Here is a 24,700-nt window from a genome sequence, read left to right on the forward strand (position 1 = left end):
CCAGATCGTAATCCTGGAGACGTCTCTGGGACAAGGTAGAACGGGCTGCTTACATACAGTGACCCTGTCCAAATGAGGTATTCCTGCAGAACATCTCACCATCCAGGGATCTGAGGATGGAAGGCGGACCAGTGATGGGGGCTGCAGAGAAGGGGCCCGCAGTGTAGACCCCTATGATGCCGGGGGCCACACTCTGGGATACACGGTCACCCACGTGATAGAATCATGATGAGATAATAACAGCTGTAAATACTCATGTAATAAAATACTTTATATTTAATATGAAAAAAACCTTTGTAATATACATTGTGCACAAAACGCTTTTCATCTTAGATTGAGGATATGGCTGATAAGTGAGCGAGAACGTTGGCCGCCGGGGGAAATCTACAGTTTAATAAGTTAAAAAGAAAAGGAGATAAAATATATATGTATAAAGCCTGAACTCCGGGGATCGGTTAAAAAGTTAATATATCTGCGTGTAACAGTATAATCGTATATAACAAAAAAATATATATATTCAATAAAAAACAAGAACACTGGCGGCGCGGGCAGCGGCCATATTTGGTTGGAGGCAAACGCAGTTAAATATTTTTTTTCTGATTGTTCAGAACTGGTGAATTTCCTGCGATATAAATATACAGAATATTCAATGTACACGGGGACAGATGGGTAACGCCGAGGAGCTACAACTCACTGTATGAAGCTTAGGAGGCCTCTGACTACCACCATCTGTGGGAAAGGCCGCCATTTTTGGACTGATCCACTATGGCTTTTGGTGAACTGATAAGAGGAGATTTCATTTCATATTTGGGGAAAACGCATCCTAAATTCCGGAGCCTCTGCATTATGATGCTGAATCATCATCCCTTATGGCGTCTGATTAGAGAGGAGCTGGACCCCTGCTCACCCTGGGCTTAGGAGTCTAGTGGGCGGTCTCAATACACAGTACTGGACTCTACTCTATGCATCCACACATATAGGATAGCTGCCAATCACCAGGTAGGACCACCCACCAGACTCCTAAGGCCAGAACAATAGAGGGGGATTCCCTTCTTCATACTAAATTGAGGGGGCTCTATACTATACAAGGGGGGACAATGCTACATGAAAAAGGGGGCCTAAATCTTCAGTATTTCACTCGTCACTGAGGGACCTTTCCCAGAATCCTTCACATATTAATGGTTTCTGGTACTGACCCCTCAGTAACCCCCTGTATGCCACCATCTCCACCCCAGCCCTTTTTTACATTTTAAGTGCATCACAGCGACAATACAGGAACCAGCAACGGATGAAAACAGGAGAAAAGACAGATGAGATACACAAATGTATCGCCCGGGCTGTGGAGATACAGGGGAAAACACTATACAGGTGAGATACACCGATGTATCCCCCGGGCTGTGGAGATGCAGGGGAAATCTATACAGATGAGATACACAGACTTATTCCCCCAGGGATACAGGGGAAAACACTATACAGATTAGATACACCAACGTATCCCCCTGACTGCAGAGATTGAGGAATAAAGACTATACAGATGTGATACACAGAAACCCCCGGGCTGCGTAGATACGGGAGTAAGGACGATACAGAGGAGATGGTTGTATCCCAGGCTGCTTAGATACATTGCCCAGGTTATGCACTTTCCTTCAGCTAAGGTCGCTGCGGTCGCAAGAAATGCCGTCCTATCAGCTATTCCACAAGTTTACAGGAGTTTGATCGGGATGTGAATACTGGTTCTTGGTATAAATAAGCATTAACGTTAATGGATTCCACCTTCTCGGACCGTTTTCTATAGAAAAGCAATTCAGTGTTTGAGTTTTCCAGTTAAAATTTTTTTTTATAAAAAAAATTATTGTGATCCCGGCCGGCCTCCTCCGTACCCCGAGGTCCCGACGCTACACAAAGTGCGCCTCCCTGTGCTCCAGTTCCTGGACACGTTTTGGTCTAAGTCGTGGGAAGGGCTTGACGTCTGTCTGGGGACTGTCCTCGGGAACGGCTTTTTGTAAGTTTTTGCTGTGTCCCTGAATCTCAGCGGCCAAATCAGACTCCCCGATCAGGTTGACGTTATTGTTGTTGCTCTGACATTGCGCTTTCATAAGACTCGGGGAGGTCTCGTCGCTTTGGGTAGTCTCCTCGCTCGGCTTGGTTTTATACGAAGGCGGCGGCTTGTAAAAAGTCCCCGGCTGCAAAGTTCTCGGTGCCCGGTAGGTGGCCAGCAAATTGGGCTCTGTGAAGTGGCCATCTGTGGCTATGGGCTTGAGCTGTGATGCAGATGGTATTTTTGGCAGTGCGGCACATGTGGTGGCTGAGGGCAGGGGGAGGGGTCCGGCGTCATGCGCTCTGATCTCCTGGGGGACGTTGGTTATGATCATCGCAGTCCTTGGCGTCATGTCGTACTGTTTATACTGCTTATCCCATGTCTTACGATAACCCAGGGAGTCGTAACACGAAAGTCTGTGGCAAGAATTGATGGTGGCGACGGCTTTGTTCTCAGAGACCTCCTCAATGACAGGACTCCTACCGAGTTTATCGGAAGTGGTGACGCCCACGTTCCTGGAATTCTCGTTTAGCACTGAAGGAGGAAGAAGACGATCCACAGGTAAACTAACAGGGCGGACCACTGGCTTGGTCCGGGGACCTCTCAGCTGAACTTTGGGTATTTGCCGATAGGATTTTACAGAGATGTTTGTCTTGGAAAGGTCTTCGGAGCTGCTCCTCCGTCCCGTGACCTCGCCCTCCGAGATGGCGTCCATGGAGCAATCTGCAAGAGAAGTAAAAATGATTGAAAATAGTCAGAAACAGAGAGAGGTGATGGAATCAGACAAGCTCACCGGGCGCCAAAGAACACGTGGTCTCCTCGTAGATAAATAATCCTCTACTTTGGACGTGAACACCTCACAAGAACCCGGCCGCCATGACTATCACAAGAATCCAATGGCTGGCCGCCACGACTATCACAGAAACCCAACGCCTGGCTGTCAAGACTATCACAAGAACCCAACGCCTGGCCGCCAAGACTATCACAAGAGCCCAACGCCTGGCCGCCAAGACTATCACAAGAACCCAACGCCTGGCCGCCAAGACTATCACAAGAACCCAACGCCTGGCCGCCAAGACTATCACAAAAACCCAACGCCTGGCCGCAAAGACTATCACAAGAACCCAATGCCTGGCCGCCAAGACTATCACAAGAACCCAACGCCTGGCCGCCAAGACTATCACAGAAACCCAAAGCCTGGCCGCAAAGACTATAACAAGAACCCAATGCCTGGCCGCCAAGACTATCACAAGAACCCAACGCCTGGCCGCCAAAACTCAAAAAAGAGTTTTCTAATAATATTTTCACTATCTTGATGTTTTCGCGGCTAGAGAATGTACTAGAGATATTGACACTTGACTTGAACTCACCTTGTTCATCCGACCCCTGCAATGAAAAGACTGGACTGACCGCCTCCAAGGAGTCTCCCTGCTCTTCACAGTCACTTACATTATTTTCTGCAAGATATAATATTTCCATACTTTACTCCTAAAAACACATGAGGGGGGTGGTGCATGATATTCATTAAGTGACGTGTGCCACAAAAATAGTTTATGAATATGACTTGTCACAAATAATTACGGTGGAGTTCATCAAATTAAAAATTCTCCATCTGTATCTGAAGGTGCGCCTTACTTATCATGTCAGCTGTATATCACATGTGTAACAGAGGCAATGCCAAGCCACAGCATTTGCCTCCTCTCCCAGCTCGGCACATTCAGGGCACAGGGCTCGGCCGTCCAGCACAGAGTTCGGCTACCAGCATTACTGCGCATGAGTGGGGCGCAGATATTTAGAGGTGGCTGGGAACGCGAGAACAGCCGAGCTGACTGCCATTAACATTAATGGGGGTTGGTCTCTGTATTGGGCCCCGGCTTCTCTGTTATAAAAAGAGCCACGGGTACGGGATGTGACCAGCAGCTCTATTCATTCTTATGGAGCTGCCGGAGAGAGCAGATTACAGCGCTCTTATGGCTTACTCTGCTCTTTTCTAGCGGCTCCATAGGAATGAATAGAGCTGCGGATCACATGCCATACCCGCGGCTCTATTTATAACAGAGAATAACAGAGAATTTATAACAGAGATAGTCAGGGGATACAGAGGCCGGACCTCCAGCCATCTCTTACTTTGTTGATTTGTTTTTGCCTGGTCAACCTCTTTAAAGTCGGAATATGTAGAAAAAAAATGTAAGTAAAACCTCGAGGCATTTGCTGTGTCTGGGATTCCTGTCCGGTGACCCCCTTCTTACCGCTCTCCTCTGCGATATCCATACTCTGACTCCGGATCTCCCGCTCCTCCACTCCTTTAAAGTCTAAGGCGGCCTCATCCAGGGAGCTGGCGCGCTTGGACAGCATGGCGCTCTATGGAGCCAAGAATATGATGTGAGATTCTGCTCACCGGAGTTCGGTGTCTCCTGTTTGTGTATATGAGACCCTCACCTCATTCCCCACCGGCAGTGACTGCGACTTCCTGACGTGGTGCGGTTCTCGATCCTCGCTCTTATCCACGGGGTTAACCATCTCGCGGGTCACATCGAATATCTTATCGTAGTGCGATACCAGCAGCTCCACTATACGAGCCTGATAGGGATAATCCACCAGGGAGGAGAGGGAGATTGTGGCGTCGGTCTGGCGCGGCCTCAGCAGGGTGGGCCCAAATATTATTCCCAGGTTACTGGCCGTCATCTTATTTTCTTCCACTTCTTCTGTGACCCTGAGCGGAGGGAAAATATTTATGTGAATAGGAAAAAATACAAAAAGAACCACAAAAACATGTTGTACGGTCTGGGTAATAGGAACAGAGAAATAACAGAGACCCCTGTTATGTGGTTATTGTGTCCTGTGTATATATGCGGTATTTGTGCTGTGTGTATACATGTGGTTCTTGTGCGGTCAACAATCAGTCCATGGGAAAGTGACAGCGATCAGCTGAGGATGGGGAAGAAGCCTGATCGGGTCTTTAGAGAGGGCGTTATCATCACTCGCACATCCTGTGTAAACGGTTATAAATGGCCGATAACGATAAAGGGAAACTGACAGCACAGATATGTATATAAGATATACTGTACCTATAGGGTATGCCTATAGGATATACAGTACATATAGGATCCGTTACCTATGAAGGTGTCCGGCCAGGAACTGCAGGGTGTTATAATTCGGCGGGGGCAGCTGCTTCAGCAGATCTCTGATCTTTATGATGACTCTGTTCAGCTCCACCCCAGACGGCTGTCTCTTTAGCGGAGGACTGCTCGCCGTGGAGTCCACTTCATCCGTGGCCCGCTGACTTTCTTTGGCCAATCCAATCAACTCGTTGTAAAGACGAAAGACGATCAAAGGTTCCGGGAGCTAAGGGAGCAGGGGAGGTCAGTACAGTATACGGTTCATGTACACAATGTTATCACATCGCCCCAGCACACACCTGCCGCAGGTACAGCTTCAGGACGTTGCTGATGTCGTGTGCGTACAGATCCGACAGTTCTACCAGGTTTTTCCCGTTTTCGAACGCCTGGCAGAGCTTCTCCACTCTGGACTTTGCTCCATTCACACGATAAATGCCCTGAAGGACGCAACAATAATAATCATCATAATATAATAGTAATATAATAATAATAATAAAAATATAATATTCATCATCATCATCATCATCATGAAGGTTATAGGAAATCAACTCAAGTCTCAACTTTACAAGAGTTTTTGTGTTTTCTTTAGCGTTTCAGTACAAAGGGGGCGGCCATAGTGATGTGTACACAGCACAGACAGGCAGGCAGCGCCCCTCACCTCAATGGTCCCCGGTGCACACAGGTCATGTGCAGCCAATAATGATTTACACGGCTGAGCGAACGTCTGATGATGTCAGGAGAACTGGGGTGCACCATCAATAATGGAAATGCCTATCTATGTATACACACATACATATATATACATACATACATACACACACACACTCTATTGCCCACAATGCACCTCTCTAGATACTGCACATGACCCTATTACAAGGTTAATACTCTGGACTCCTCTCTTTATGCTCCGCTTCTCAGGTCTCAGGATGAGGACGGATTCTCTTATTATTATTACACTGCGCTGCCGTACGAGGAACAAACACTGGAATTGTAAGAATGTGACTGCACAACTGGCAACTAAGAACCAGAACAGGGGAGACGGGCGGCGGGGAACAGGGGAGACGGGCGGCGGGGAACAGGGGAGACGGGCGGCGGGGAACAGGGGAGACGGGCGGCGGGGAACAGGGGAGACGGGCGGCGGGGAACAGGGGAGACGGGCGGCGGGGAACAGGGGAGACGGGCGGCGGGGAACAGGGGAGACGGGCGGCGGGGAACAGGGGAGACGGGCGGCGGGGAACAGGGGAGACGGGCGGCCGGGAACAGGGGAGACGGGCGGCCGGGAACAGGGGAGACGGGCGGCCGGGAACAGGGGAGACGGGCGGCGGGGAACAGGGGAGACGGGCGGCGGGGAACAGGGGAGACGGGCGGCGGGGAACAGGGGAGACGGGCGGCGGGGAACAGGGGAGACGGGCGGCGGGGAACAGGGGAGACGGGCGGCCGGGAACAGGGGAGACGGGCGGCGGGGAACAGGGGAGACGGGCGGCCGGGAACAGGGGAGACGGGCGGCCGGGAACAGGGGAGACGGGCGGCCGGGAACAGGGGTGACGGGCGGCAGGGAACAGGGGAGACGGGCGGCGGGGAACAGGGGAGACGGGCGGCGGGGAACAGGGGAGACGGGCGGCGGGGAACAGGGGAGACGGGCGGCGGGGAACAGGAGAGGGGGAGACGGGCGGCGGGGAACAGGGGAGACGGGCGGCGGGGAACAGGGGAGACGGGCGGCCGGGAACAGGCCTAATTCTGTTTCCATTTTCTAATTTTTTTTTATTTTCCTTTTTGTACATTGTTATGGGGGCGGCCATCTTGCATGGACTGTTACTAACAGCATTTAGTGACAGGCTTTACAGCCAGGCTCATGGACATAGAGGATAATAGACAGTGCACGCTCTGTGACCTGTGAAGAGGTGATTCCACAGGGAGCTGCTATTGTCTCCTCTATCTACTGGTGTCACATGACGCTGCAATGCTGTACAGATCACTTTACTGCAGCCTCCTCTTATCACCACAGACACAACAGGAAGTCTCAGCTTAGTTTTAGCCCCAGTGGTGAGAATGAGAACTGCAAGATATCAGGATTATTATATAATATAGAAAGTAAAACGGGAAATTAGAAAATATGTCATCAAAAATTCTTTAACAAAAAACTGTTTAACATAAAAACATTATTTATGCAATAAGTCATTTTCTGATGAGATTTTCACTTTAACATACAAGACCCCCCTGAGTAGGGCTCTGTCACATCTGCGCTGGCACTTTGTCACAGAACGAACAGTGCAGCACGCAGCGTTACTGATCCCAGCAAAACACAAACATACGGGCAGTATACACAATAAGACGGAGCCCCGCCCCCCCCATGTGCAGCACAGCAGCTCCCCCCACCCCATGTATGCTCTCCCCCCATGTGCAGCACAGCAGCTCTCCCCACCCCATGTATGCTCTCCCCCCATGTGCAGCACAGCAGCTCCCCCCCACCCCATGTATGCTCTCCCCCCATGTGCAGCACAGCAGCTCCCCCACCCCATGTATACTCTCCCCCCATACGTAGCACAGCAGCTCCCCCCACCCCATGTATGCTCTCCCCCCATACGCAGCACAGCAGGTCCCCCCCACCCCATGTATACTCTCCCCCCATACGCAGCACAGCAGCTCCCCCCCACCCCATGTATGCTCTCCCCCCATACGCAGCACAGCAGCTCCCCCACCCCATGTATGCTCTCCCCCCATACCCAGCACAGCAGCTCCCCCCACCCCATGTATGCTCTCCCCCCATACACAGCACAGCAGGTCCCCCCCACCCCATGTATACTCTCCCCCCATACGCAGCACAGCAGCTCCCCCCCACCCCATGTATACTCTCCCCCCATACGCAGCACAGCAGCTCCCCCACCCCATGTATGCTTTCCCCCCTACGCAGCACAGCAGCTCCCCCCCACCCCATGTATGCTCTCCCCCCATACGCAGCACAGCAGCTCCCCCACCCCATGTATGCTCTCCCCCCATACGCAGCACAGCAGCTCCCCCACCCCATGTATGCTCTCCCCCCATACGCAGCACAGCAGCTCCCCCACCCCATGTGCAGCACAGCAGCTCCCCCCATACGCAGCACAGCAGCTCCCCCCACCCCATGTATGCTCTCTCCCCATACGCAGCACAGCAGCTCCCCCACACCATGTGCAGCACAGCAGCTCCCCCCATACGCAGCACAGCAGGTCCCCCCCACCCCATGTATGCTCTCCCCCCACACGCAGCACAGCAGCTCCCCCCCACCCCATGTATGCCCTCCCCTCATAGGCAACACAGCAGCTCCCCCATACGCAGCACAGCAGCTCCCCCCACCCCATGTATGCTCTCTCCCCATACGCAGCACAGCAGCTCCCCCACCCCATGTGCAGCACAGCAGCTCCCCCCACCCCATGTATGCTCTCTCCCCATACGCAGCACAGCAGCTCCCCCACCCCATGTGCAGCACAGCAGCTCCCCCCATACGCAGCACAGCAGGTCCCCCCCACCCCATGTATGCTCTCCCCCCACACGCAGCACAGCAGCTCCCCCCCACCCCATGTATGCCCTCCCCCCATACGCAGCACAGCAGCTCCCCCCCACCCCATGTATGCTCTCCCCCCATACGCAGCACAGCAGCTCCCCCACCCCATGTATGCTCTCCCCCCATACGCAGCACAGCAGCTCCCCCCCACCCCATGTATGCTCTCCTCCTATACGCAGCACAGCAGCTCCCCCCACTCCATGTGCAGCTCAGCAGCTCCCCCCATACGCAGCACAGCAGGTATGCTCTCCCCCCATACGCAGCACAGCAGCTCCCCCACCCCATGTATGCTCTCCCCCCATACGCAGCACAGCAGGTATGCTCTCCCCCCATACGCAGCACAGCAGCTCCCCCACCCCATGTATGCTCTCCCCCCATACGCAGCACAGCAGGTATGCTCTCCCCCCATACGCAGCACAGCAGCTCCCCCCACACCATGTATGCTCTCCCCCCATACGCAGCACAGCTGCTCCCCCCCACCCCATGTATGCCCTCCCCCCATAGGAAGCACAGCAGCTCCCCGGCCGTCCTCACCTTTATGGTCAGCGCCCGGCTCTCGATCTCGGAGGTGCACTTCTTGATGATGAATGGAATGCCGTCCGGAGTGTTCTTAGCGGCCTGAGTAAATTCTACTCCAAAGAGATGAAGTCTTCCATGAAGCTTTTTGTGTCCGCACTGAATGGCCAATGTTTCCAGACACTTCTTATGGCAGGCGAGAGAACACTGCAATAAAGAGACATCTCCATGGGCCGCTCTCCTTCACACACAGCGCCACAAGGGCCATTGTGGAATCATTGACTTAGAGTCGCAGTAATAACAAGTCCTGGGTGGGACGGGAAATGCAGGACAACAATGCCCCCGAGCCCTGTGCCAGAACCTGAGCGGCCGGCCCGGCTTACCTCCTCACACTCAGCCCCATGGAACACCACCAGGCTGTCACACTCGCGGCACTTAGAGGGCGCCCGCAGCTTCCGCAGCTTGTGACTCTGGGCGGCTTTGGACATGATGGTATTCCGGAAGGGTCCTGGAGAATTGGCAATCTCAGAAACCAGATCATTCAGCCCTACAAAGGATCAGAGCGTATAAGTGTGCAGGATACAGCAGTGACCGCTCTCTTCAACATCCAACAACTTAAAGGGGTAGTTCAGCAAAAAAAATTAACTGGTCCCAGAAAGTGCCAGAGATTTCTCATTTACTTCAATTAAAAAATATCCATTACTTATCAGCTGCTGTATGTCCTGCAGAAAGTGGTGTATTCTCTCCAGTGTGACACAGTGCTCTCTGCTGCCACCTATGGCCATGTCAGGAACTGTCCAGGGCAGGAGAGGTTTTCTATGGGGATTTTCTCCTGCTCTGGACAGAGGTGGCAGCAGAGAGCACTGTGTCAGACTGGAGAGAATACACCACTTCCTGCAGGACATACAGCAGTTGACAAGTACTGGACGACTGGAGATTTTATAATAGAAGTAAATTACAAATCTCTGGCACCAGTAAAGCTGACCCCCCTCCCCTCCCCAACCTTTAAAGAGATTGTTCGGGACTAGAAAAACATGGCTGCTTTCCTTCAAAAAACTGCCTCCCTTGTCCTCAGACAGTGTCCGGTATTGCAACTTGTCTTCATTTGGTTTAATGGAAATGAGCTGTAATACCACACCCAAACTAAGGACAAGGGTGGCGCTGTTTTTGAAAGACAGCAGCCATGTTTTCCTGGATAACCCTTTTATCGGTAACACTCACACCAACTCCTGGCTCTCCAGAACTCCCATCATGCCCAGAAGGCCCAAGGGTGGGGGGTTTGGATCCAGTGCCTTATATCCTCATCCCCTCCATCCATACAGCCACACCATAGTTACCGTTATCGGAGGGAGATGGCGGCTCGCGGTCGTCCAGATCGTCCGCTGATGACATGGTTCCTGTGGACGGCGTCCGGGGAAGGCGTCTTTTAAAGTCTCCTGAATCACAATAAGATCTTAGATGAAGGATCCATCGTCATACAGAAATATGGAGAAGAAACGTCCGATAGTGACCTGTACCTGGACTGGCTGATGGGGAGTCCATGGAGCGGGACTCACTACTGCCCCCCGCGCTCTCAGAATCGCTGCACATGCCTCCGCTGCTCTGGTTCCCTGTGGACCAGGACCTGAATGGCGGACCTCGTGCGGCTACAAGGAGAGGAGACCGGGGTGACAATCTGCACGTACAGGAGACGGGCGGGAGGATGGCGGCATGACTGCCTCTTACCCTGGATGTCGGTGCTGCTGCTGGATCTCTTCTGGCCGACCTTCTGGGAGCGGTTATAGAGCGGGCTGCCGATGTCCTCCGAGGACTGAGCGGGGTACTCCGCCGATCCCTGGGACAGGTTCCCATGTGACGCGCGGGGGCTATTCTCTTCTCCCTTTGACATCAGCCTAAAAGGAAAACGAAAAGGATCAAGAAAAATCATAAAAATCCCCCGACTGGTCCTGTCCCCATCATGTAATGTACTCACCGGCCAATCTGACCGCGGGAGGCGTCACATGACCCCACCTCAATCCCGCAGTCCTCGCGGGGCAGGTTCTTCACAAACTCTGAATACTGCTGCCCCGGCTCATAGCGTTTGGCGTTTTCGCATAATGTCTGGCAGTTCACGGGTAGCGACACCACCTGGGTGTGCTGCAACTGGAAGAGGTTCACCGTGGCCTGAGGGCAAGAAGATGGCGGAATCAGTGCACCCGGAGAGGACAAAGATGGCGGAATCAGTGCACCCGGAGAGGACAAAGATGGCGGAATCAGTGCACCCGGAGAGGACAAAGATGGCGGAATCAGTGCACCCGGAGAGGACAAAGATGGCGGAATCAGTGCACCCGGAGAGGACAAAGATGGCGGAATCAGTGCACCCGGAGAGGACAAAGATGGCGGAATCAGTGCACCCGGAGAGGACAAAGATGGCGGAATCAGTGCACCCGGAGAGGACAAAGATGGCGGAATCAGTGCACCCGGAGAGGACAAAGATGGCGGAATCAGTGCACCCGGAGAGGACAAAGATGGCGGAATCAGTGCACCCGGAGAGGACAAAGATGGCGGAATCAGTGCACCCGGAGAGGACAAAGATGGCGGAATCAGTGCACCCGGAGAGGACAAAGATGGCGGAATCAGTGCACCCGGAGAGGACTGTACCATATAATATATATATAACTGTACCATATATATGACTATAATAGTCCCAGACCAGCGCCTATAACCTATGACTAGTAATATCCTTCCTAACCTCACATTCTCCTCTCTTGTGGAGCCTGACCCCGTCTACGCCCTATGGGAGGACCCGGCACCTACGCCCTATGGGAGGACCCGGCACCTACGCCCTATGGGAGGACCCGGCACCTACGCCCTATGGGAGGACCCGGCACCTACGCCCTATGGGAGGACCCGGCACCTACGCCCTATGGCAGGACCCGGCACCTACGCCCTATGGCAGGACCCGGCACCTACGCCCTATGGCAGGACCCGGCACCTACGCCCTATGGCAGGACCCGGCACCTACGCCCTATGGCAGAACCCGGCACCTACGCCCTATGGCAGGACCCGGCACCTACGCCCTATGGCAGGACCCGGCACCTACGCCCTATGGCAGGACCCGGCACCTACGCCCTATGGGAGGACCCGGCACCTACGCCCTATGGCAGGACCCGGCACCTACGCCCTATGGCAGGACCCGGCACCTACGCCCTATGGCAGGACCCGGCACCTACGCCCTATGGCAAGACCCGGCACCTACGCCCTATGGCAGGACCCGCCACCTACGCCCTACGGGAGGACCCGGCACCTACGCCCTACGGCAGGACCCGGCACCTACGCCCTATGGGAGGACCCGGCACCTACGCCCTATGGGAGGACCCGGCACCTACGCCCTATGGGAGGACCCGGCGCCTATGCTCTATAGGACACTTACGGCTTTCATGGTGAGGTCACATTGGTAGATGAGCTCTCGGATCTGGGTTAATATGTCGCTTTTCACATTCTCCATATCGATTCTCTTCTCTTCCACCTCCGCCACACACATCTTGTAATATTCTTTTGCCTCTTCAGCCTATAAAAGTATATCAGTGAGGTAAGACGTGTTCATGTCACCTGTATGTGTCTGGCAGCGGCTCATACATGTACATGGCGGCCACATCACTCGGCACTCTCATCATGGGTTCTGCAGCTCGTACCTTCTGTAAGGCTTCCTCCTCCAGGCGTCTCCTCTTCTCCACCTGTTTGTTCCCATCCTTCATGAGTCCTCCGGATATACTCAGCTGCTCCTCCTCGGCGCGGATGGTGCTGGATTTGGCTTTCTCGTGCTCGTCTTGCCTTTGGACATTCAGTAATTTTGCTTTCCTTAGAGCCGTCTCCAATTCTTGCTGCAGAAAACATCAGAAACCACAGTGTATAAAACCCAAATGCAAGAGGGTCACATCACATACACTTATACACATACATATATACACACACACACACACACACACACACACATCCATATATACATACACACACACAAACTTATACACATACATATATACATGTATATATATATATATATATATATATATATACACACTTATACACATACACACACACACACATCCATATATACATGTATATACACACACACTTATACACATACATATATACATGTATATACACACACACACACACACATCCATATATACATGTATATATACACACACACACACACACACTTATACACATACATATATACATGTATATATATATACACACTTATACACATACACACACATCCATATATACATGTATATACACACACACTTATACACATACATATATACATGTATATACACACACACACACTTATACACATATACATGTATATATATATATATATATATATATATATATATATATACATACACACACACACACATATATATATATATACACACACACACACACACACACACACACATACATACATATATACACACACACACTTATACACATACATATATACATGTATATATACACACACACACACTTATACACATACATATATACATGTATATATATATATACACACTTATACACATACACACACACACACATCCATATATACATGTATATACACACACACACTTATACACATACATATATACATGTATATACACACACACACACACACTTATACACATACATATATACATGTATATACACACACACACACACACTACCACTAACCATGAGGGGGACCCGACCACTAACCATGAGGGGGACCCGACCACTAACCATGAGGGGGACCAGACCACTAAAAGTTTTTGTGTTACTCATATTCACTGAAAAAAGGACAAGAAAGCAAAAATTCTGCCGGGGTATGTAAACTTATGAGCACAACTGTATACACGGCCTGCAGTCACCTCCATATATACACGGCCTGCAGTCACCTCCCACATATACACGACCTGCAATACCTCCCACATATACACGGCCTGCAATACCTCCCACATATACACGGCCTGCAGTCACCTTTACATATATACACGGCCTGCAGTCACCTCCATATATACACGGCCTGCAGTCACCTCCATATATACACGGCCTGCAGTCACCTCCATATATACACGGCCTGCAGTACCCTCCACATATATACACGGCCTGCAGTCACCTCCATATATACACGGCCTGCAGTCACCTCCATATATACACGGCCTGCAGTCACCTCCCACATATACACGGCCTGCAGTCACCTTTACATATATACACGGCCTGCAGTCACCTTTACATATATACACGGCCTGCAGTCACCTCCATATATACACGGCCTGCAGTCACCTCCATATATACACGGCCTGCAGTACCCTCCACATATATACACGGCCTGCAGTCACCTCCATATATACACGGCCTGCAGTCACCTCCATATATACACGGCCTGCAGTCACCTCCCACATATACACGGCCTGCAGTCACCTTTACATATATACACGGCCTGCAGTCACCTTTAGATATATACACGGCCTGCAGTCACCTCCATATATACACGGCCTGCAGTCACCTCCATATATACACGGCCTGCAGTCACCTCCATATATACACGGCCTGCAGTCACCTCCATATATACACGGCCTGCAGTCACCTCCATATATACACGGCCTGCAGTCGCCTCCACATATATACACGGACTGCAGTCACCTCCACATATATACACGGCCTGCAGTACCCTCCACATATATACACGGCCTGCAGTCACCTCCATATATATATATATATATATATATACACACACACACGGCCAGGACACTGGTCAGCTGTTCTATGATCCGCCTTAAAGAAGGTTCCGGATACACGAGTGATTACAGGTTCTGCTCTAGTCGTAGCCACAAACACATAATACACAATTGTTACACAGCGGAGAAGCCATGAGAGGAGGAGGAGGAGGAGCACAATGTAATAAGGACTCCGGACACCAACCATTTTTTTCTGTTCTCGCTGCCAAAGTTCCTTCATTTCCTTCCTCTGTCTGTCGAGCTCCGATCTTCGGGACTGAAGAGGCTAAAACCAGAGTCAGAGGGTTATACGCTGCTCGTGTCTGAGGCTTCTACAGAATATGTATAACACTGCCAAATCTGCTGGAGCCATATACATTATTATTATACTATTATCTATGGTCAGAGAAAGGGAGGCGGCCGTCTGTGCAGACATTGCTGGGTGTTTAGGTGTATGGGGCAGGAGGAAATGGGGCAGGTGTATGGGGCGGGGAGGTGTGGGGCAGGTGTATGGATTATTCAGCTATACAGCCGGATGAATGCTTATGCCTGGGACTCCCTAATAGAGAAATGTGACCCCTCCGGCTACACTGGTCACAGCCCCGACCCCCTGGTTCTACCACCTCTTGTAGCTCCGGTCACAGCCCCGACCCCCTGGTTCTACCACCTCTTGTAGCTCCGGTCACAGCCCCGAACCCCTGGTTCTACCACCTCTTGTAGCTCCGGTCACAGCCCCGAACCCCTGGTTCTACCACCTCTTGTAGCTCCGGTCACAGCCCCGAACCCCTGGTTCTACCACCTCGCGTAGCTCCGATCACAGCCCCGACCCCCTGGTTCTACCACCTCACGTAGCTCCGATCTCAGCCCCGACCCCCTGGTTCTACCACCTCACGTAGCTCCGATCTCAGCCCCGACCCCCTGGTTCTACCACCTCACGTAGCTCCGATCTCAGCCCCGACCCCCTGGTTCTACCACCTCTTGTAGCTCCGGTCACAGCCCCGACCCCCTGGTTCTACCACCTCACGTAGCTCCGGTCACAGCCCCGACCCCCTGGTTCTACCACCTCACGTAGCTCCGATCTCAGCCCCGACCCCCTGGTTCTACCACCTCACGTAGCTCCGATCTCAGCCCCGACCCCCTGGTTCTACCACCTCACGTAGCTCCGATCTCAGCCCCGACCCCCTGGTTCTACCACCTCACGTAGCTCCGATCTCAGCCCCGACCCCCTGGTTCTACCACCTCACGTAGCTCCGATCTCAGCCCCGACCCCCTGGTTCTACCACCTCACGTAGCTCCGATCTCAGCCCCGACCCCCTGGTTCTACCACCTCTTGTAGCTCCGATCTCAGCCCCGACCCCCTGGTTCTACCACCTCTTGTAGCTTCGGTCACAGCCCCGACCCCCTGGTTCTACCACCTCACGTAGCTTCGGTCACAGCCCCGACCCCCTGGTTCTACCACCTCACGTAGCTCCGGTCACAGCCCCGACCCCCTGGTTCTACCACCTCTTGTAGCTTCGGTCACAGTTCTCACCTGAATGAACTTGTTGCTCTGCAGGGCCCCGATGGTCTGGAGACACAGCTGGCTGCTCTCCATGTCGTTCTGAAAGGCAGCGGTGAAGATCGGCTGGAACGGCATAAACTCCTGAGAGGAAGAACGAGACGCAATCAATATTATTCCTGTAAATCCGAGATTCCCCTAAACCATGAGCTGTGCTATAGCTGCCTGATGCGCCCCCCCCCCCCCCCCGCCTCCTCTGCCAGCATGATGAGGTCTAGTACAGGGGTCCCCAAACTGCAGCTCTCTAGATAATGCAGTACTACAACTCCCAAGATTTTTAACAAAAGTCTATGATGATGTTTTCCAATCTGAAACTCTCCAGCTGGTTCATAAGTATATAACACTACAACTCCCAGCATGCCCTGGTAGGGTCTGCATTATTGCAAAACTACATCACCCAGCATGCCCTGGCCACCTTCACAACTGCTGCACAAGTACAACTCCCAGCATTCCCTAGAAGAACCTTCCGCTTTCCAGCAGTTGCTTTCATTAAAGTCTTTGTTGCCTGTCAGGGCATGCTGGGAGTTGTAGTCCCCCACACAGCTTCCACCATGTGCTGACAGGAACCCTCTTTGCTGCCTGTCAGGGCATGCTGGGAGTTGTAGTCCCCCACACAGCTTCCACCATGTGCTGACAGGAACCCTCTTTGCTGCCTGTTAGGGCATGCTGGGAGTTGTAGTCCCCCCACAGCTTCCACCATGTGCTGACAGGAACCCCCTCTTTGCTGCCTGTCAGGGCATGCTGGGAGTTGTAGTCCCCCACAGCTTCCACCATGTGCTGACAGGAACCCCCTCTTTGCTGCATGTCAGGGCATGCTGGGAGTTGTAGTTCTGCAGTGTACAGAGAGGTGCAGTCAGGAGGGTCACAGATTGTATACAGCAATGATAACAGTAACACACAGAGACCGGGACCGACCTGCGGGCCAACAATGGATTTTGCGCTTTCCGCCATCTTGGCGAGATTTCTAGCAGCTTCGGCTTCTGCAATGAAAAAACAGAAAACATGAAGGTGCGGATCCTGCAAGGAAAGAGGAAGGAAGAGCGAGCGCGGCGGTGAGGAAATCCCATTACTGACAGTCTGCAGCCCCCGGATCCCATTACACGGCAGGAGAGGCACTCACCCACATTAAGCCGCTTCTCCACCCAGGCCAGGACATCCTTGGCGTACTTGGACCAGGCTTTGGCGTAGGACAAGGCCGATTCCACCCCGCTGTCAATCCGCAAGAGCATTCCGTCCACTTCCTCTGCCCGCAGGTGCCCTAAAAACAACATAGAGGAGTGAGGCAGAGCGGCTGCTATCCCCCGCACCGGCTGCCCACCCCCCAGCTGACTCCGAGCTCACAGAGTCCTGTAATGCCGCCTGACACTAAATAGGATTGACGAGGATTTGAGAAAGGAAGGGTCAGAGTCACAAGCAACTACGATGAGCCTGTCACCTGCCAGATGACCAGCGTCCGGCCCGACCAAACCGAGAATAAAAACAGCGAAAGGAAAACCGTGAGAGCGTAACCCCTGGGCCGACACCGGGGCAGGAGCCTGGGATTTAACCCCCTATAGGGGCAGTTCACCAAAAATCTCTTCTTTCAAATTAACTGGTTCCAGAAACTTATACAGATTTGTAATTTACTTCTTCTAAAAAAAAAACCTCCAGTCTTCCAGTCCTTATCAGCTGCTGTATGTCCTGCAGGAAGTGGTGTATTCCCTCCAGTCTGACACAGTGCTCTCTGCTGCCACCTCTGTCCATGTCAGGAACTGTCCAGAGCAGCAGCAAATCCCCATAGAAAACCTCCCCTGCTCTGGACAGTTCCTGACATGGACAGAGGTGGCAGCAGAGAGCACTGTGTCAGACTGGAGGGAATACACCACTTCCTGCAGGACATACAGCAGCTGATAAGGACTGGAAGACTGGAGGGTTTTTTTTAGAAGAAGTAAATTACAAATCTCTGGCACTTTCTGGCACCAGTTGATTTGAAAAAAAAATTTGTGAACCCCTTTAATAACCTCTGCTCGTCCCTTAGTGAAGCCAGTAGGTGATATTGTATGGAGGCATTAACCCCCCATATAATCAGAGGGGATAAGTCATGGTGTGACTGTGGGTCCAAGGATCTGACAGCTGTCGGGTCATCATTCTATGGGGGGTCTCAGACACAGCAGAAGTTATGAATGGCACTCCCATCATCCATAACAAGCACCGACAAGGATGTCACCGGAATTACCATCATCCATAACAAGCGGCGACAAGGACATCACAGACACTCCCATCATCCATAACACGCAGCAACAAGGATGTCACCGGCACTCCCATCATCCATAACAAGCAGCGACAAGGACGTCACCGGCACTCCCATCATCCATAACACGCACCAACAAGGATGTCACCGGCACTCCCATCATCCATAACAAGCAGCGACAAGGACGTCACCGGCACTCCCATCATCCATAACACGCACCAACAAGGATGTCACCGGCACTCCCATCATCCATAACACGCAGCAACAAGGACATCACCGGCACTCCCATCATCCATAACAAGCAGCAACAAGGACATCACCGGCAATCCCATCATCCATAACACGCAGCAACAAGGACATCACCGGCACTCCCATCATCCATAACAAGCAGCGACAAGGATGTCACCGGCACTCCCATCATCAATAACAAGCACCAGCAAGGATGTCACCGGCACTCCCATCATCCATAACAAGCACCAACAAGGATGTCACCGGCACTCCCATCATCCATAACACGCACCAACAAGGACATCACCGGCACTCCCATCATCCATAACAAGCACCAACAAGGATGTCACCGGCACTTCCATCATCCATAACAAGCAGCAGCAAGGACGTCACCGGCACTCCCATCATCCATAACAAGCAGCAACAAGGACGTCACCGGCACTCCCATCATCCATAACAAGCAGCAACAAGGATGTCACCGGAATTACCATCATCCATAACAAGCAGCAACAAGGACATCATCGGCACTCCCATCATCCATAACAAGCAGCGACAAGGATGTCACCGGCACTCCCATCATCCATAACACGCAGCAACAAGGACATCACCGGCACTCCCATCATCCATAACAAGCAGCGACAAGGATGTCACCGGCACTCCCATCATCCATAACAAGCAGAGACAAGGATGTCACCGGCACTCCCATCATCCATAACAAGCACCAGCAAGGACGTCACCGGCACTCCCATCATCCATAACACGCAGCAACAAGGACATCACCGGCACTCCCATCATCCATAACAAGCAGAGACAAGGATGTCACCGGCACTCCCATCATCAATAACAAGCACCAGCAAGGATGTCACCGGCACTTCCATCATCCATAACAAGCAGCAACAAGGACATCATCGGCACTCCCATCATCCATAACAAGCAGCGACAAGGATGTCACCGGCACTCCCATCATCAATAACAAGCACCAGCAAGGACATCACCGGCACTCCCATCATCCATAACACGCAGCAACAAGGACGTCACCGGAATTACCATCATCCATAATAGGCGGTGGCAAAACCGTAAGAGCAATGTATCGGTCCTTACCTTGAAGATCGTCTCTCTCATGGATGGAGCCGGCAGAATCCTCCACCGAAACATTCTCAAAAGACTAAAATAAATAAAATAAATAATTTTAATAAAATAAATTTAATTTAATTAAATAAATAAATAAACACTTCATTCCACAAGGACGGATAAAATATTCCTGCAGCTCTGCACAATGTGTAAGGTGGTGCAGTAGGACGGCAGTGGGTATGAGGGTACACCACAGGGGCAGACCCCCCACTGCACAAGGATCATGGAGAGTCTATGGGGGCCACAAGCCCAATGGTGATAATCAGGGACACCAGGGGGCCCCATCTGTGCTCAGGACTCTCTCTCTCCCCCATAGACATGCTGGGCTCTGTAGTACAACAACTGATGTAATGACTCACAATAAGACTCCGCGAGCAACAAACAAAATGTGATGATGTAATAATCTAAGCCTCATACATAAGATCCGTCATACAGGATCCGTGATCAGCAGGGGGCCGCTCTCTACATGGAGGACGCACAGATCTCAGCAGGAAATCAATGGATTTAGTAACACAAGAACAAAAGAGAAGAAAACGGAAAGGAAACTCCAGCAGCCATTACACGTCATGTGACACTTCCCTCTGACTACACTAAGCGTCCACCGTGTCATCAACGCTGAGGTTACAGGCCTGACACCACTGGCGTCTCCGCTGCACTGCCTGTGCTGACCTCTGACCTGGTGCGTCTACACTGCACTATGTGTCCTGACCTCTGACCTGGTGCGTGACCACTGCACTGCTTCTCCTGACCTCTGACCTGATGCGTGACCGCTGCACTGCCTGTCCTGATCTCTGACCTGATGCGTGACCGCTGCACTGCCTGTCCTGATCTCTGCACTGCCTGTCCTGACCTCTGACCTGGTGCTTCTACACAGCACTGCCTGTCCTGACCTCTGACCTGGTGCGTGACCGCTGCACTGCTTCTCCTGACCTCTGACCTGGTGCTTCTACACTGCACTGCCTGTCCTGACCTCTGACCTGGTGCTTCTATACGGCACTGCCTGTCCTGACCTCTGACCTGGTGCGTGATCGCTGAACTGCCTCTTCTGACCTATGACCTTCATTGACCTTCTCTCCTTCCTCGGTTGACCCCTGATGTGATACTTCACTACCATGTTCAGTTGTCAGCATCGTCATAAAACAATGAAAATGATGAAAGACGCCACAAGGAGACACTCACCCGACTTCTGCGAGATGTGTGGAGCCCCAGGGATGAGCCGCCATTGTCTACATCTCCCATAAGGAAATCGGAAACACTGCGGAGGGAAGACGACCAGTGAAGTGAATGGCGCACACTGATGATGATGTTACGTACACCGGGGAAACGTGAAGGGTTAAATGCTACAAGACTTAACCTCTTAAGGACAGAGCCAATTTTCGTTTTTCCTCCTTGTGTATATAAGGCCATACATACATACATAGCGCTTGCACTTTTCCACCTAGAAACCCACATGAGCCCTTATTTTTTGCGGTGTGGTAAAATTGAACAAAAAAACGCATTTCTTTTATTTGGGGGGTATTTGTTTTTACGCCATTTGCATTGGGGTAAAACTGACTTGTTATATATGTTCCTATAGTTATTACGATTACTATGATATATAACACGTATAACTTTTCTTGTATCTGATGACCGGTAACAAATTCAAACCATTGTTAGCAAATATATGTTCCTTACAATGTCTCCATTCCCAGGCTTATAGCGCTTTTATCCTTTGGTCTATGGGGCTGTGTCAGGTGTCATTTTTTGCGCCATGATGTTTACTTCCTATCGGTACCTTGATTGCGCATATACAACTTTTTGATCGCTTTTTATAAAATTTTTTCTGGGTTTGATGCGACCAAAAATATGCAACTTTGCGATTTTTTTTGCGCTCACGCCGTTTACCGTGCAAGATCAGGAATGTGATTAATGTGGAAAAGGGGGGGGGGGGGGGTGGGTGTGATTCTGACTTTTATTAGGGGAGGGGGCTTTTTACTAATACACCACTTTTTTTTACACTTATACTAGAAGCCCCCCTGGGGTTAGGGTTATTCCCCCCTGGGGTTAGGGTTATCCCCCCCCCCTGGGGTTAGGGTTATCCCCCCCCCACCCCTGGGGTTAGGGTTATCCCCCACCCCTGGGGTTAGGGTTATTTCCCCCCCCCTCCTGGGGTTGGGGTTATTCCTCCACCCCCTCCTCCTGGGGTTAGGATTATTCCTCCCCCCCGGGTTAGGGTTATCTCCAGCCTTTAAGTACTTATCAGCTGCTGTATGTCCTGCAGGAAGTGGTGTATTCTCTCCTGTCTGCCACAGTGCTCTCTGCTGCCACCTCTGTCCATGTCAGGAACTGTCCAGAGCAGGAGAGGTTTTCTATGGGGATTTGCTGCTGGACTGTTCCTGACATGGACAGAGGTGGCAGCAGAGAGCACTGTGTCACATTGGAGAGAATACACCAGTAAACACACTGGTGAACAACCCCTTTAAAAGTGACGGTCCACCCATCGCACCACAGCACAGGAGCCGCCATGTTTCTCTGATGATAGATTTGGCCGGTGTAGCCTGCGCCCTATGCGGGTGGTCGGTCACAGGACGTATTGTTGTTGCCCAGTCATCCAGCTCGCTCCACCACCATTTATCTCGGCCCCTTTCATCTGGGTGCGGGGGTGGGGGGCGCCGCGCTCCTGTACTTACACGTTGCCGAAGGTGAAGGCTAAAGTGTCAATGGCGGTGAAGATCTCTCCGAACTGCTCCCGCCGGTTTTCTTCATTAATGTTCTTGAAGTTCACGGCTACGAGGAAACAAAGAGGAAAGTAAATGCAGCGGAACATACACGCCATGGTGGCGGCTTTATAGCGGCATCGCCGGATGACACAATAATCAGCGTTTAATCGTCCGCTCGTAAAAACACGACTGATGAATGAGCGAGTGGTTTTATGGGACGTGCCGGGGCCATGGCCTGTGTGTCTGCACAGATCAGTGACAATGTGGGGGGCACAGGACTGACAGCCTATCCATATCATGGGGGTCCGGCTAACTGAAGGGGCGGCGTTCCCCTCACTGTCCTGGCAGTCGCTGACCACAACATCTGGGAGGACCCAGAGATGGAGGTGTCTGGCAGGTGTGAACCCCGACTTAGCCCAGATTATCCATGTGTAGTACCGGGCAAACTGTATGGCGCTGTGCCTGGTAAACAATGGGGTGACAGCAACTCATCTGCTGGATGTTTAGGGCCCAGTAAAGCAGCCATACGCTGCCAATAACACCCAGCTCCTATCTACACAGACATAGTGTGAAGACCTCCACACACCTTAAAGGGAACCTGTCACCAAGACAATGCTATCTAATCTATCGGCACCATGTTATAGAGCAGGAAGAACGGAGCAGATCAATATATATCATTGTAGGAAAAGATGCAGTATAACTTGATGAAATCCCTCATCATTCTGTGATAAGGAGTCCAGTGGGCGGAGTCACTCAGTACACTGGACTCTTTAGTCTGGAAAAATCTGAGATTTCACCAATAAATTATAAGTTTTACTGAATCTTTTCCCATAAAGTTACATATCAATCTGCTCAGCTCCTCCTGCTCTATAACATGATGCCTTTAGCTTAGGGAGCATTTTCATGGTGACAGATTACCTTTAAGAATCAGCCAAACCCACCAGTGGTGGTGGGGGAGAACTATAAGGTATATGGGCACCTCTCTGGAGGACCTGGGACTGTGGGGGGACTCTGGAGCCGCCCCATATGTTCAGAAAAGCCTGTAAGGACCGCCCAACATTCCCAATCCCTACCGCAACCAGAGACACAGTAACTCAGCATGAGGTCGGCAGGTGGGAAGGTTACCTGTAAATAATGGACAAACCCTCTAAATCATGGCAGAGCCTATTGTGGTGGTTTATGAAGAGTTTGTGAAAGGTACCTGCACACTATATCCCCAATATCACATGTAATAGCCTGTGCCTGCAATGCTCATAACAGTATCATCCCCCAGACCCATCCTCACCCCTCAGTACCAGTAATAGCATGATCCTCCCCCCTCCCCACCTAATGACGGTAATGGCACCCCCACTCCCCATGGCCGGTAACCAGACTGAAGAGCCTGTTCATCAGGACGGAGGAGGAGGAGGAGGAGAAGCCTTTGTGTGACCTGGAGGACTCTCTGCGCATCCTTTCATCCTCACCACCTCGCACAATGGCTCCGCACTCTTCACACCATATTCTCCACAGATTCCTCTCAGATTGCTATTGTGTCGGTGACCACGGGTCATGGAGAGTGTCCTGAAGAAACCCGGAGAAAGGCAAAGGACGTCTCCACCCTGTAAGAGCTGCGGACGTTCCCGATGGGGGGAGATGGAGGGGACGCGGCCAAAACCAACCCATACAACTCTACAGAAGGACACTACGGCCTCCAAACGTCTTCATCTGACAGGTCGATAAGACGTGGCAGGAGGGTAACAGTGGGGGTCCGTCTGCTGGGGCGCCCACATATGTCCTGAGAGCAGAGTATGGGACCTGACACCAACAGGGAGGAATGGCCATCGTCCAATGTGTATAGTCATCTTAAAGGGGTAATTCCATCCCATCTATTATAGTTATTTGTCTAGGGTGTCGCTTTAA

General features: G+C 51.7%; 1 protein-coding gene across 1 annotated transcript in view; it reads right to left on the reverse strand.

The window, feature by feature from the left end:
* Nucleotides 1-246: 246 nt before the first annotated feature.
* ARHGAP29 (Rho GTPase activating protein 29) overlaps nt 247-24,700 on the reverse strand; it is an 84,017-nt gene continuing 59,563 nt past the window's right edge. The window contains exons 4-24 of the mRNA XM_069967713.1: nt 22,772-22,868; nt 21,282-21,357; nt 20,073-20,136; nt 17,634-17,771; nt 17,429-17,493; nt 16,487-16,597; nt 15,161-15,241; nt 12,889-13,077; nt 12,627-12,764; nt 11,187-11,377; nt 10,940-11,106; nt 10,732-10,860; nt 10,552-10,650; nt 9,598-9,761; nt 9,233-9,421; nt 5,457-5,594; nt 5,154-5,383; nt 4,478-4,751; nt 4,288-4,399; nt 3,409-3,495; nt 247-2,761 (exon numbers count right to left, since the gene is read on the reverse strand). Coding sequence (XP_069823814.1) covers nt 1,896-2,761; nt 3,409-3,495; nt 4,288-4,399; nt 4,478-4,751; nt 5,154-5,383; nt 5,457-5,594; nt 9,233-9,421; nt 9,598-9,761; nt 10,552-10,650; nt 10,732-10,860; nt 10,940-11,106; nt 11,187-11,377; nt 12,627-12,764; nt 12,889-13,077; nt 15,161-15,241; nt 16,487-16,597; nt 17,429-17,493; nt 17,634-17,771; nt 20,073-20,136; nt 21,282-21,357; nt 22,772-22,868 — 3,605 coding nt within the window. The 3' untranslated portion in view covers nt 247-1,895. The remainder of the gene's footprint in view (nt 2,762-3,408; nt 3,496-4,287; nt 4,400-4,477; nt 4,752-5,153; nt 5,384-5,456; nt 5,595-9,232; nt 9,422-9,597; nt 9,762-10,551; nt 10,651-10,731; nt 10,861-10,939; nt 11,107-11,186; nt 11,378-12,626; nt 12,765-12,888; nt 13,078-15,160; nt 15,242-16,486; nt 16,598-17,428; nt 17,494-17,633; nt 17,772-20,072; nt 20,137-21,281; nt 21,358-22,771; nt 22,869-24,700) is intronic.

Source organism: Dendropsophus ebraccatus, chromosome 4 (assembly GCF_027789765.1).
Source record: "Dendropsophus ebraccatus isolate aDenEbr1 chromosome 4, aDenEbr1.pat, whole genome shotgun sequence".
NCBI lineage: Eukaryota > Metazoa > Chordata > Amphibia > Anura > Hylidae > Dendropsophus > Dendropsophus ebraccatus.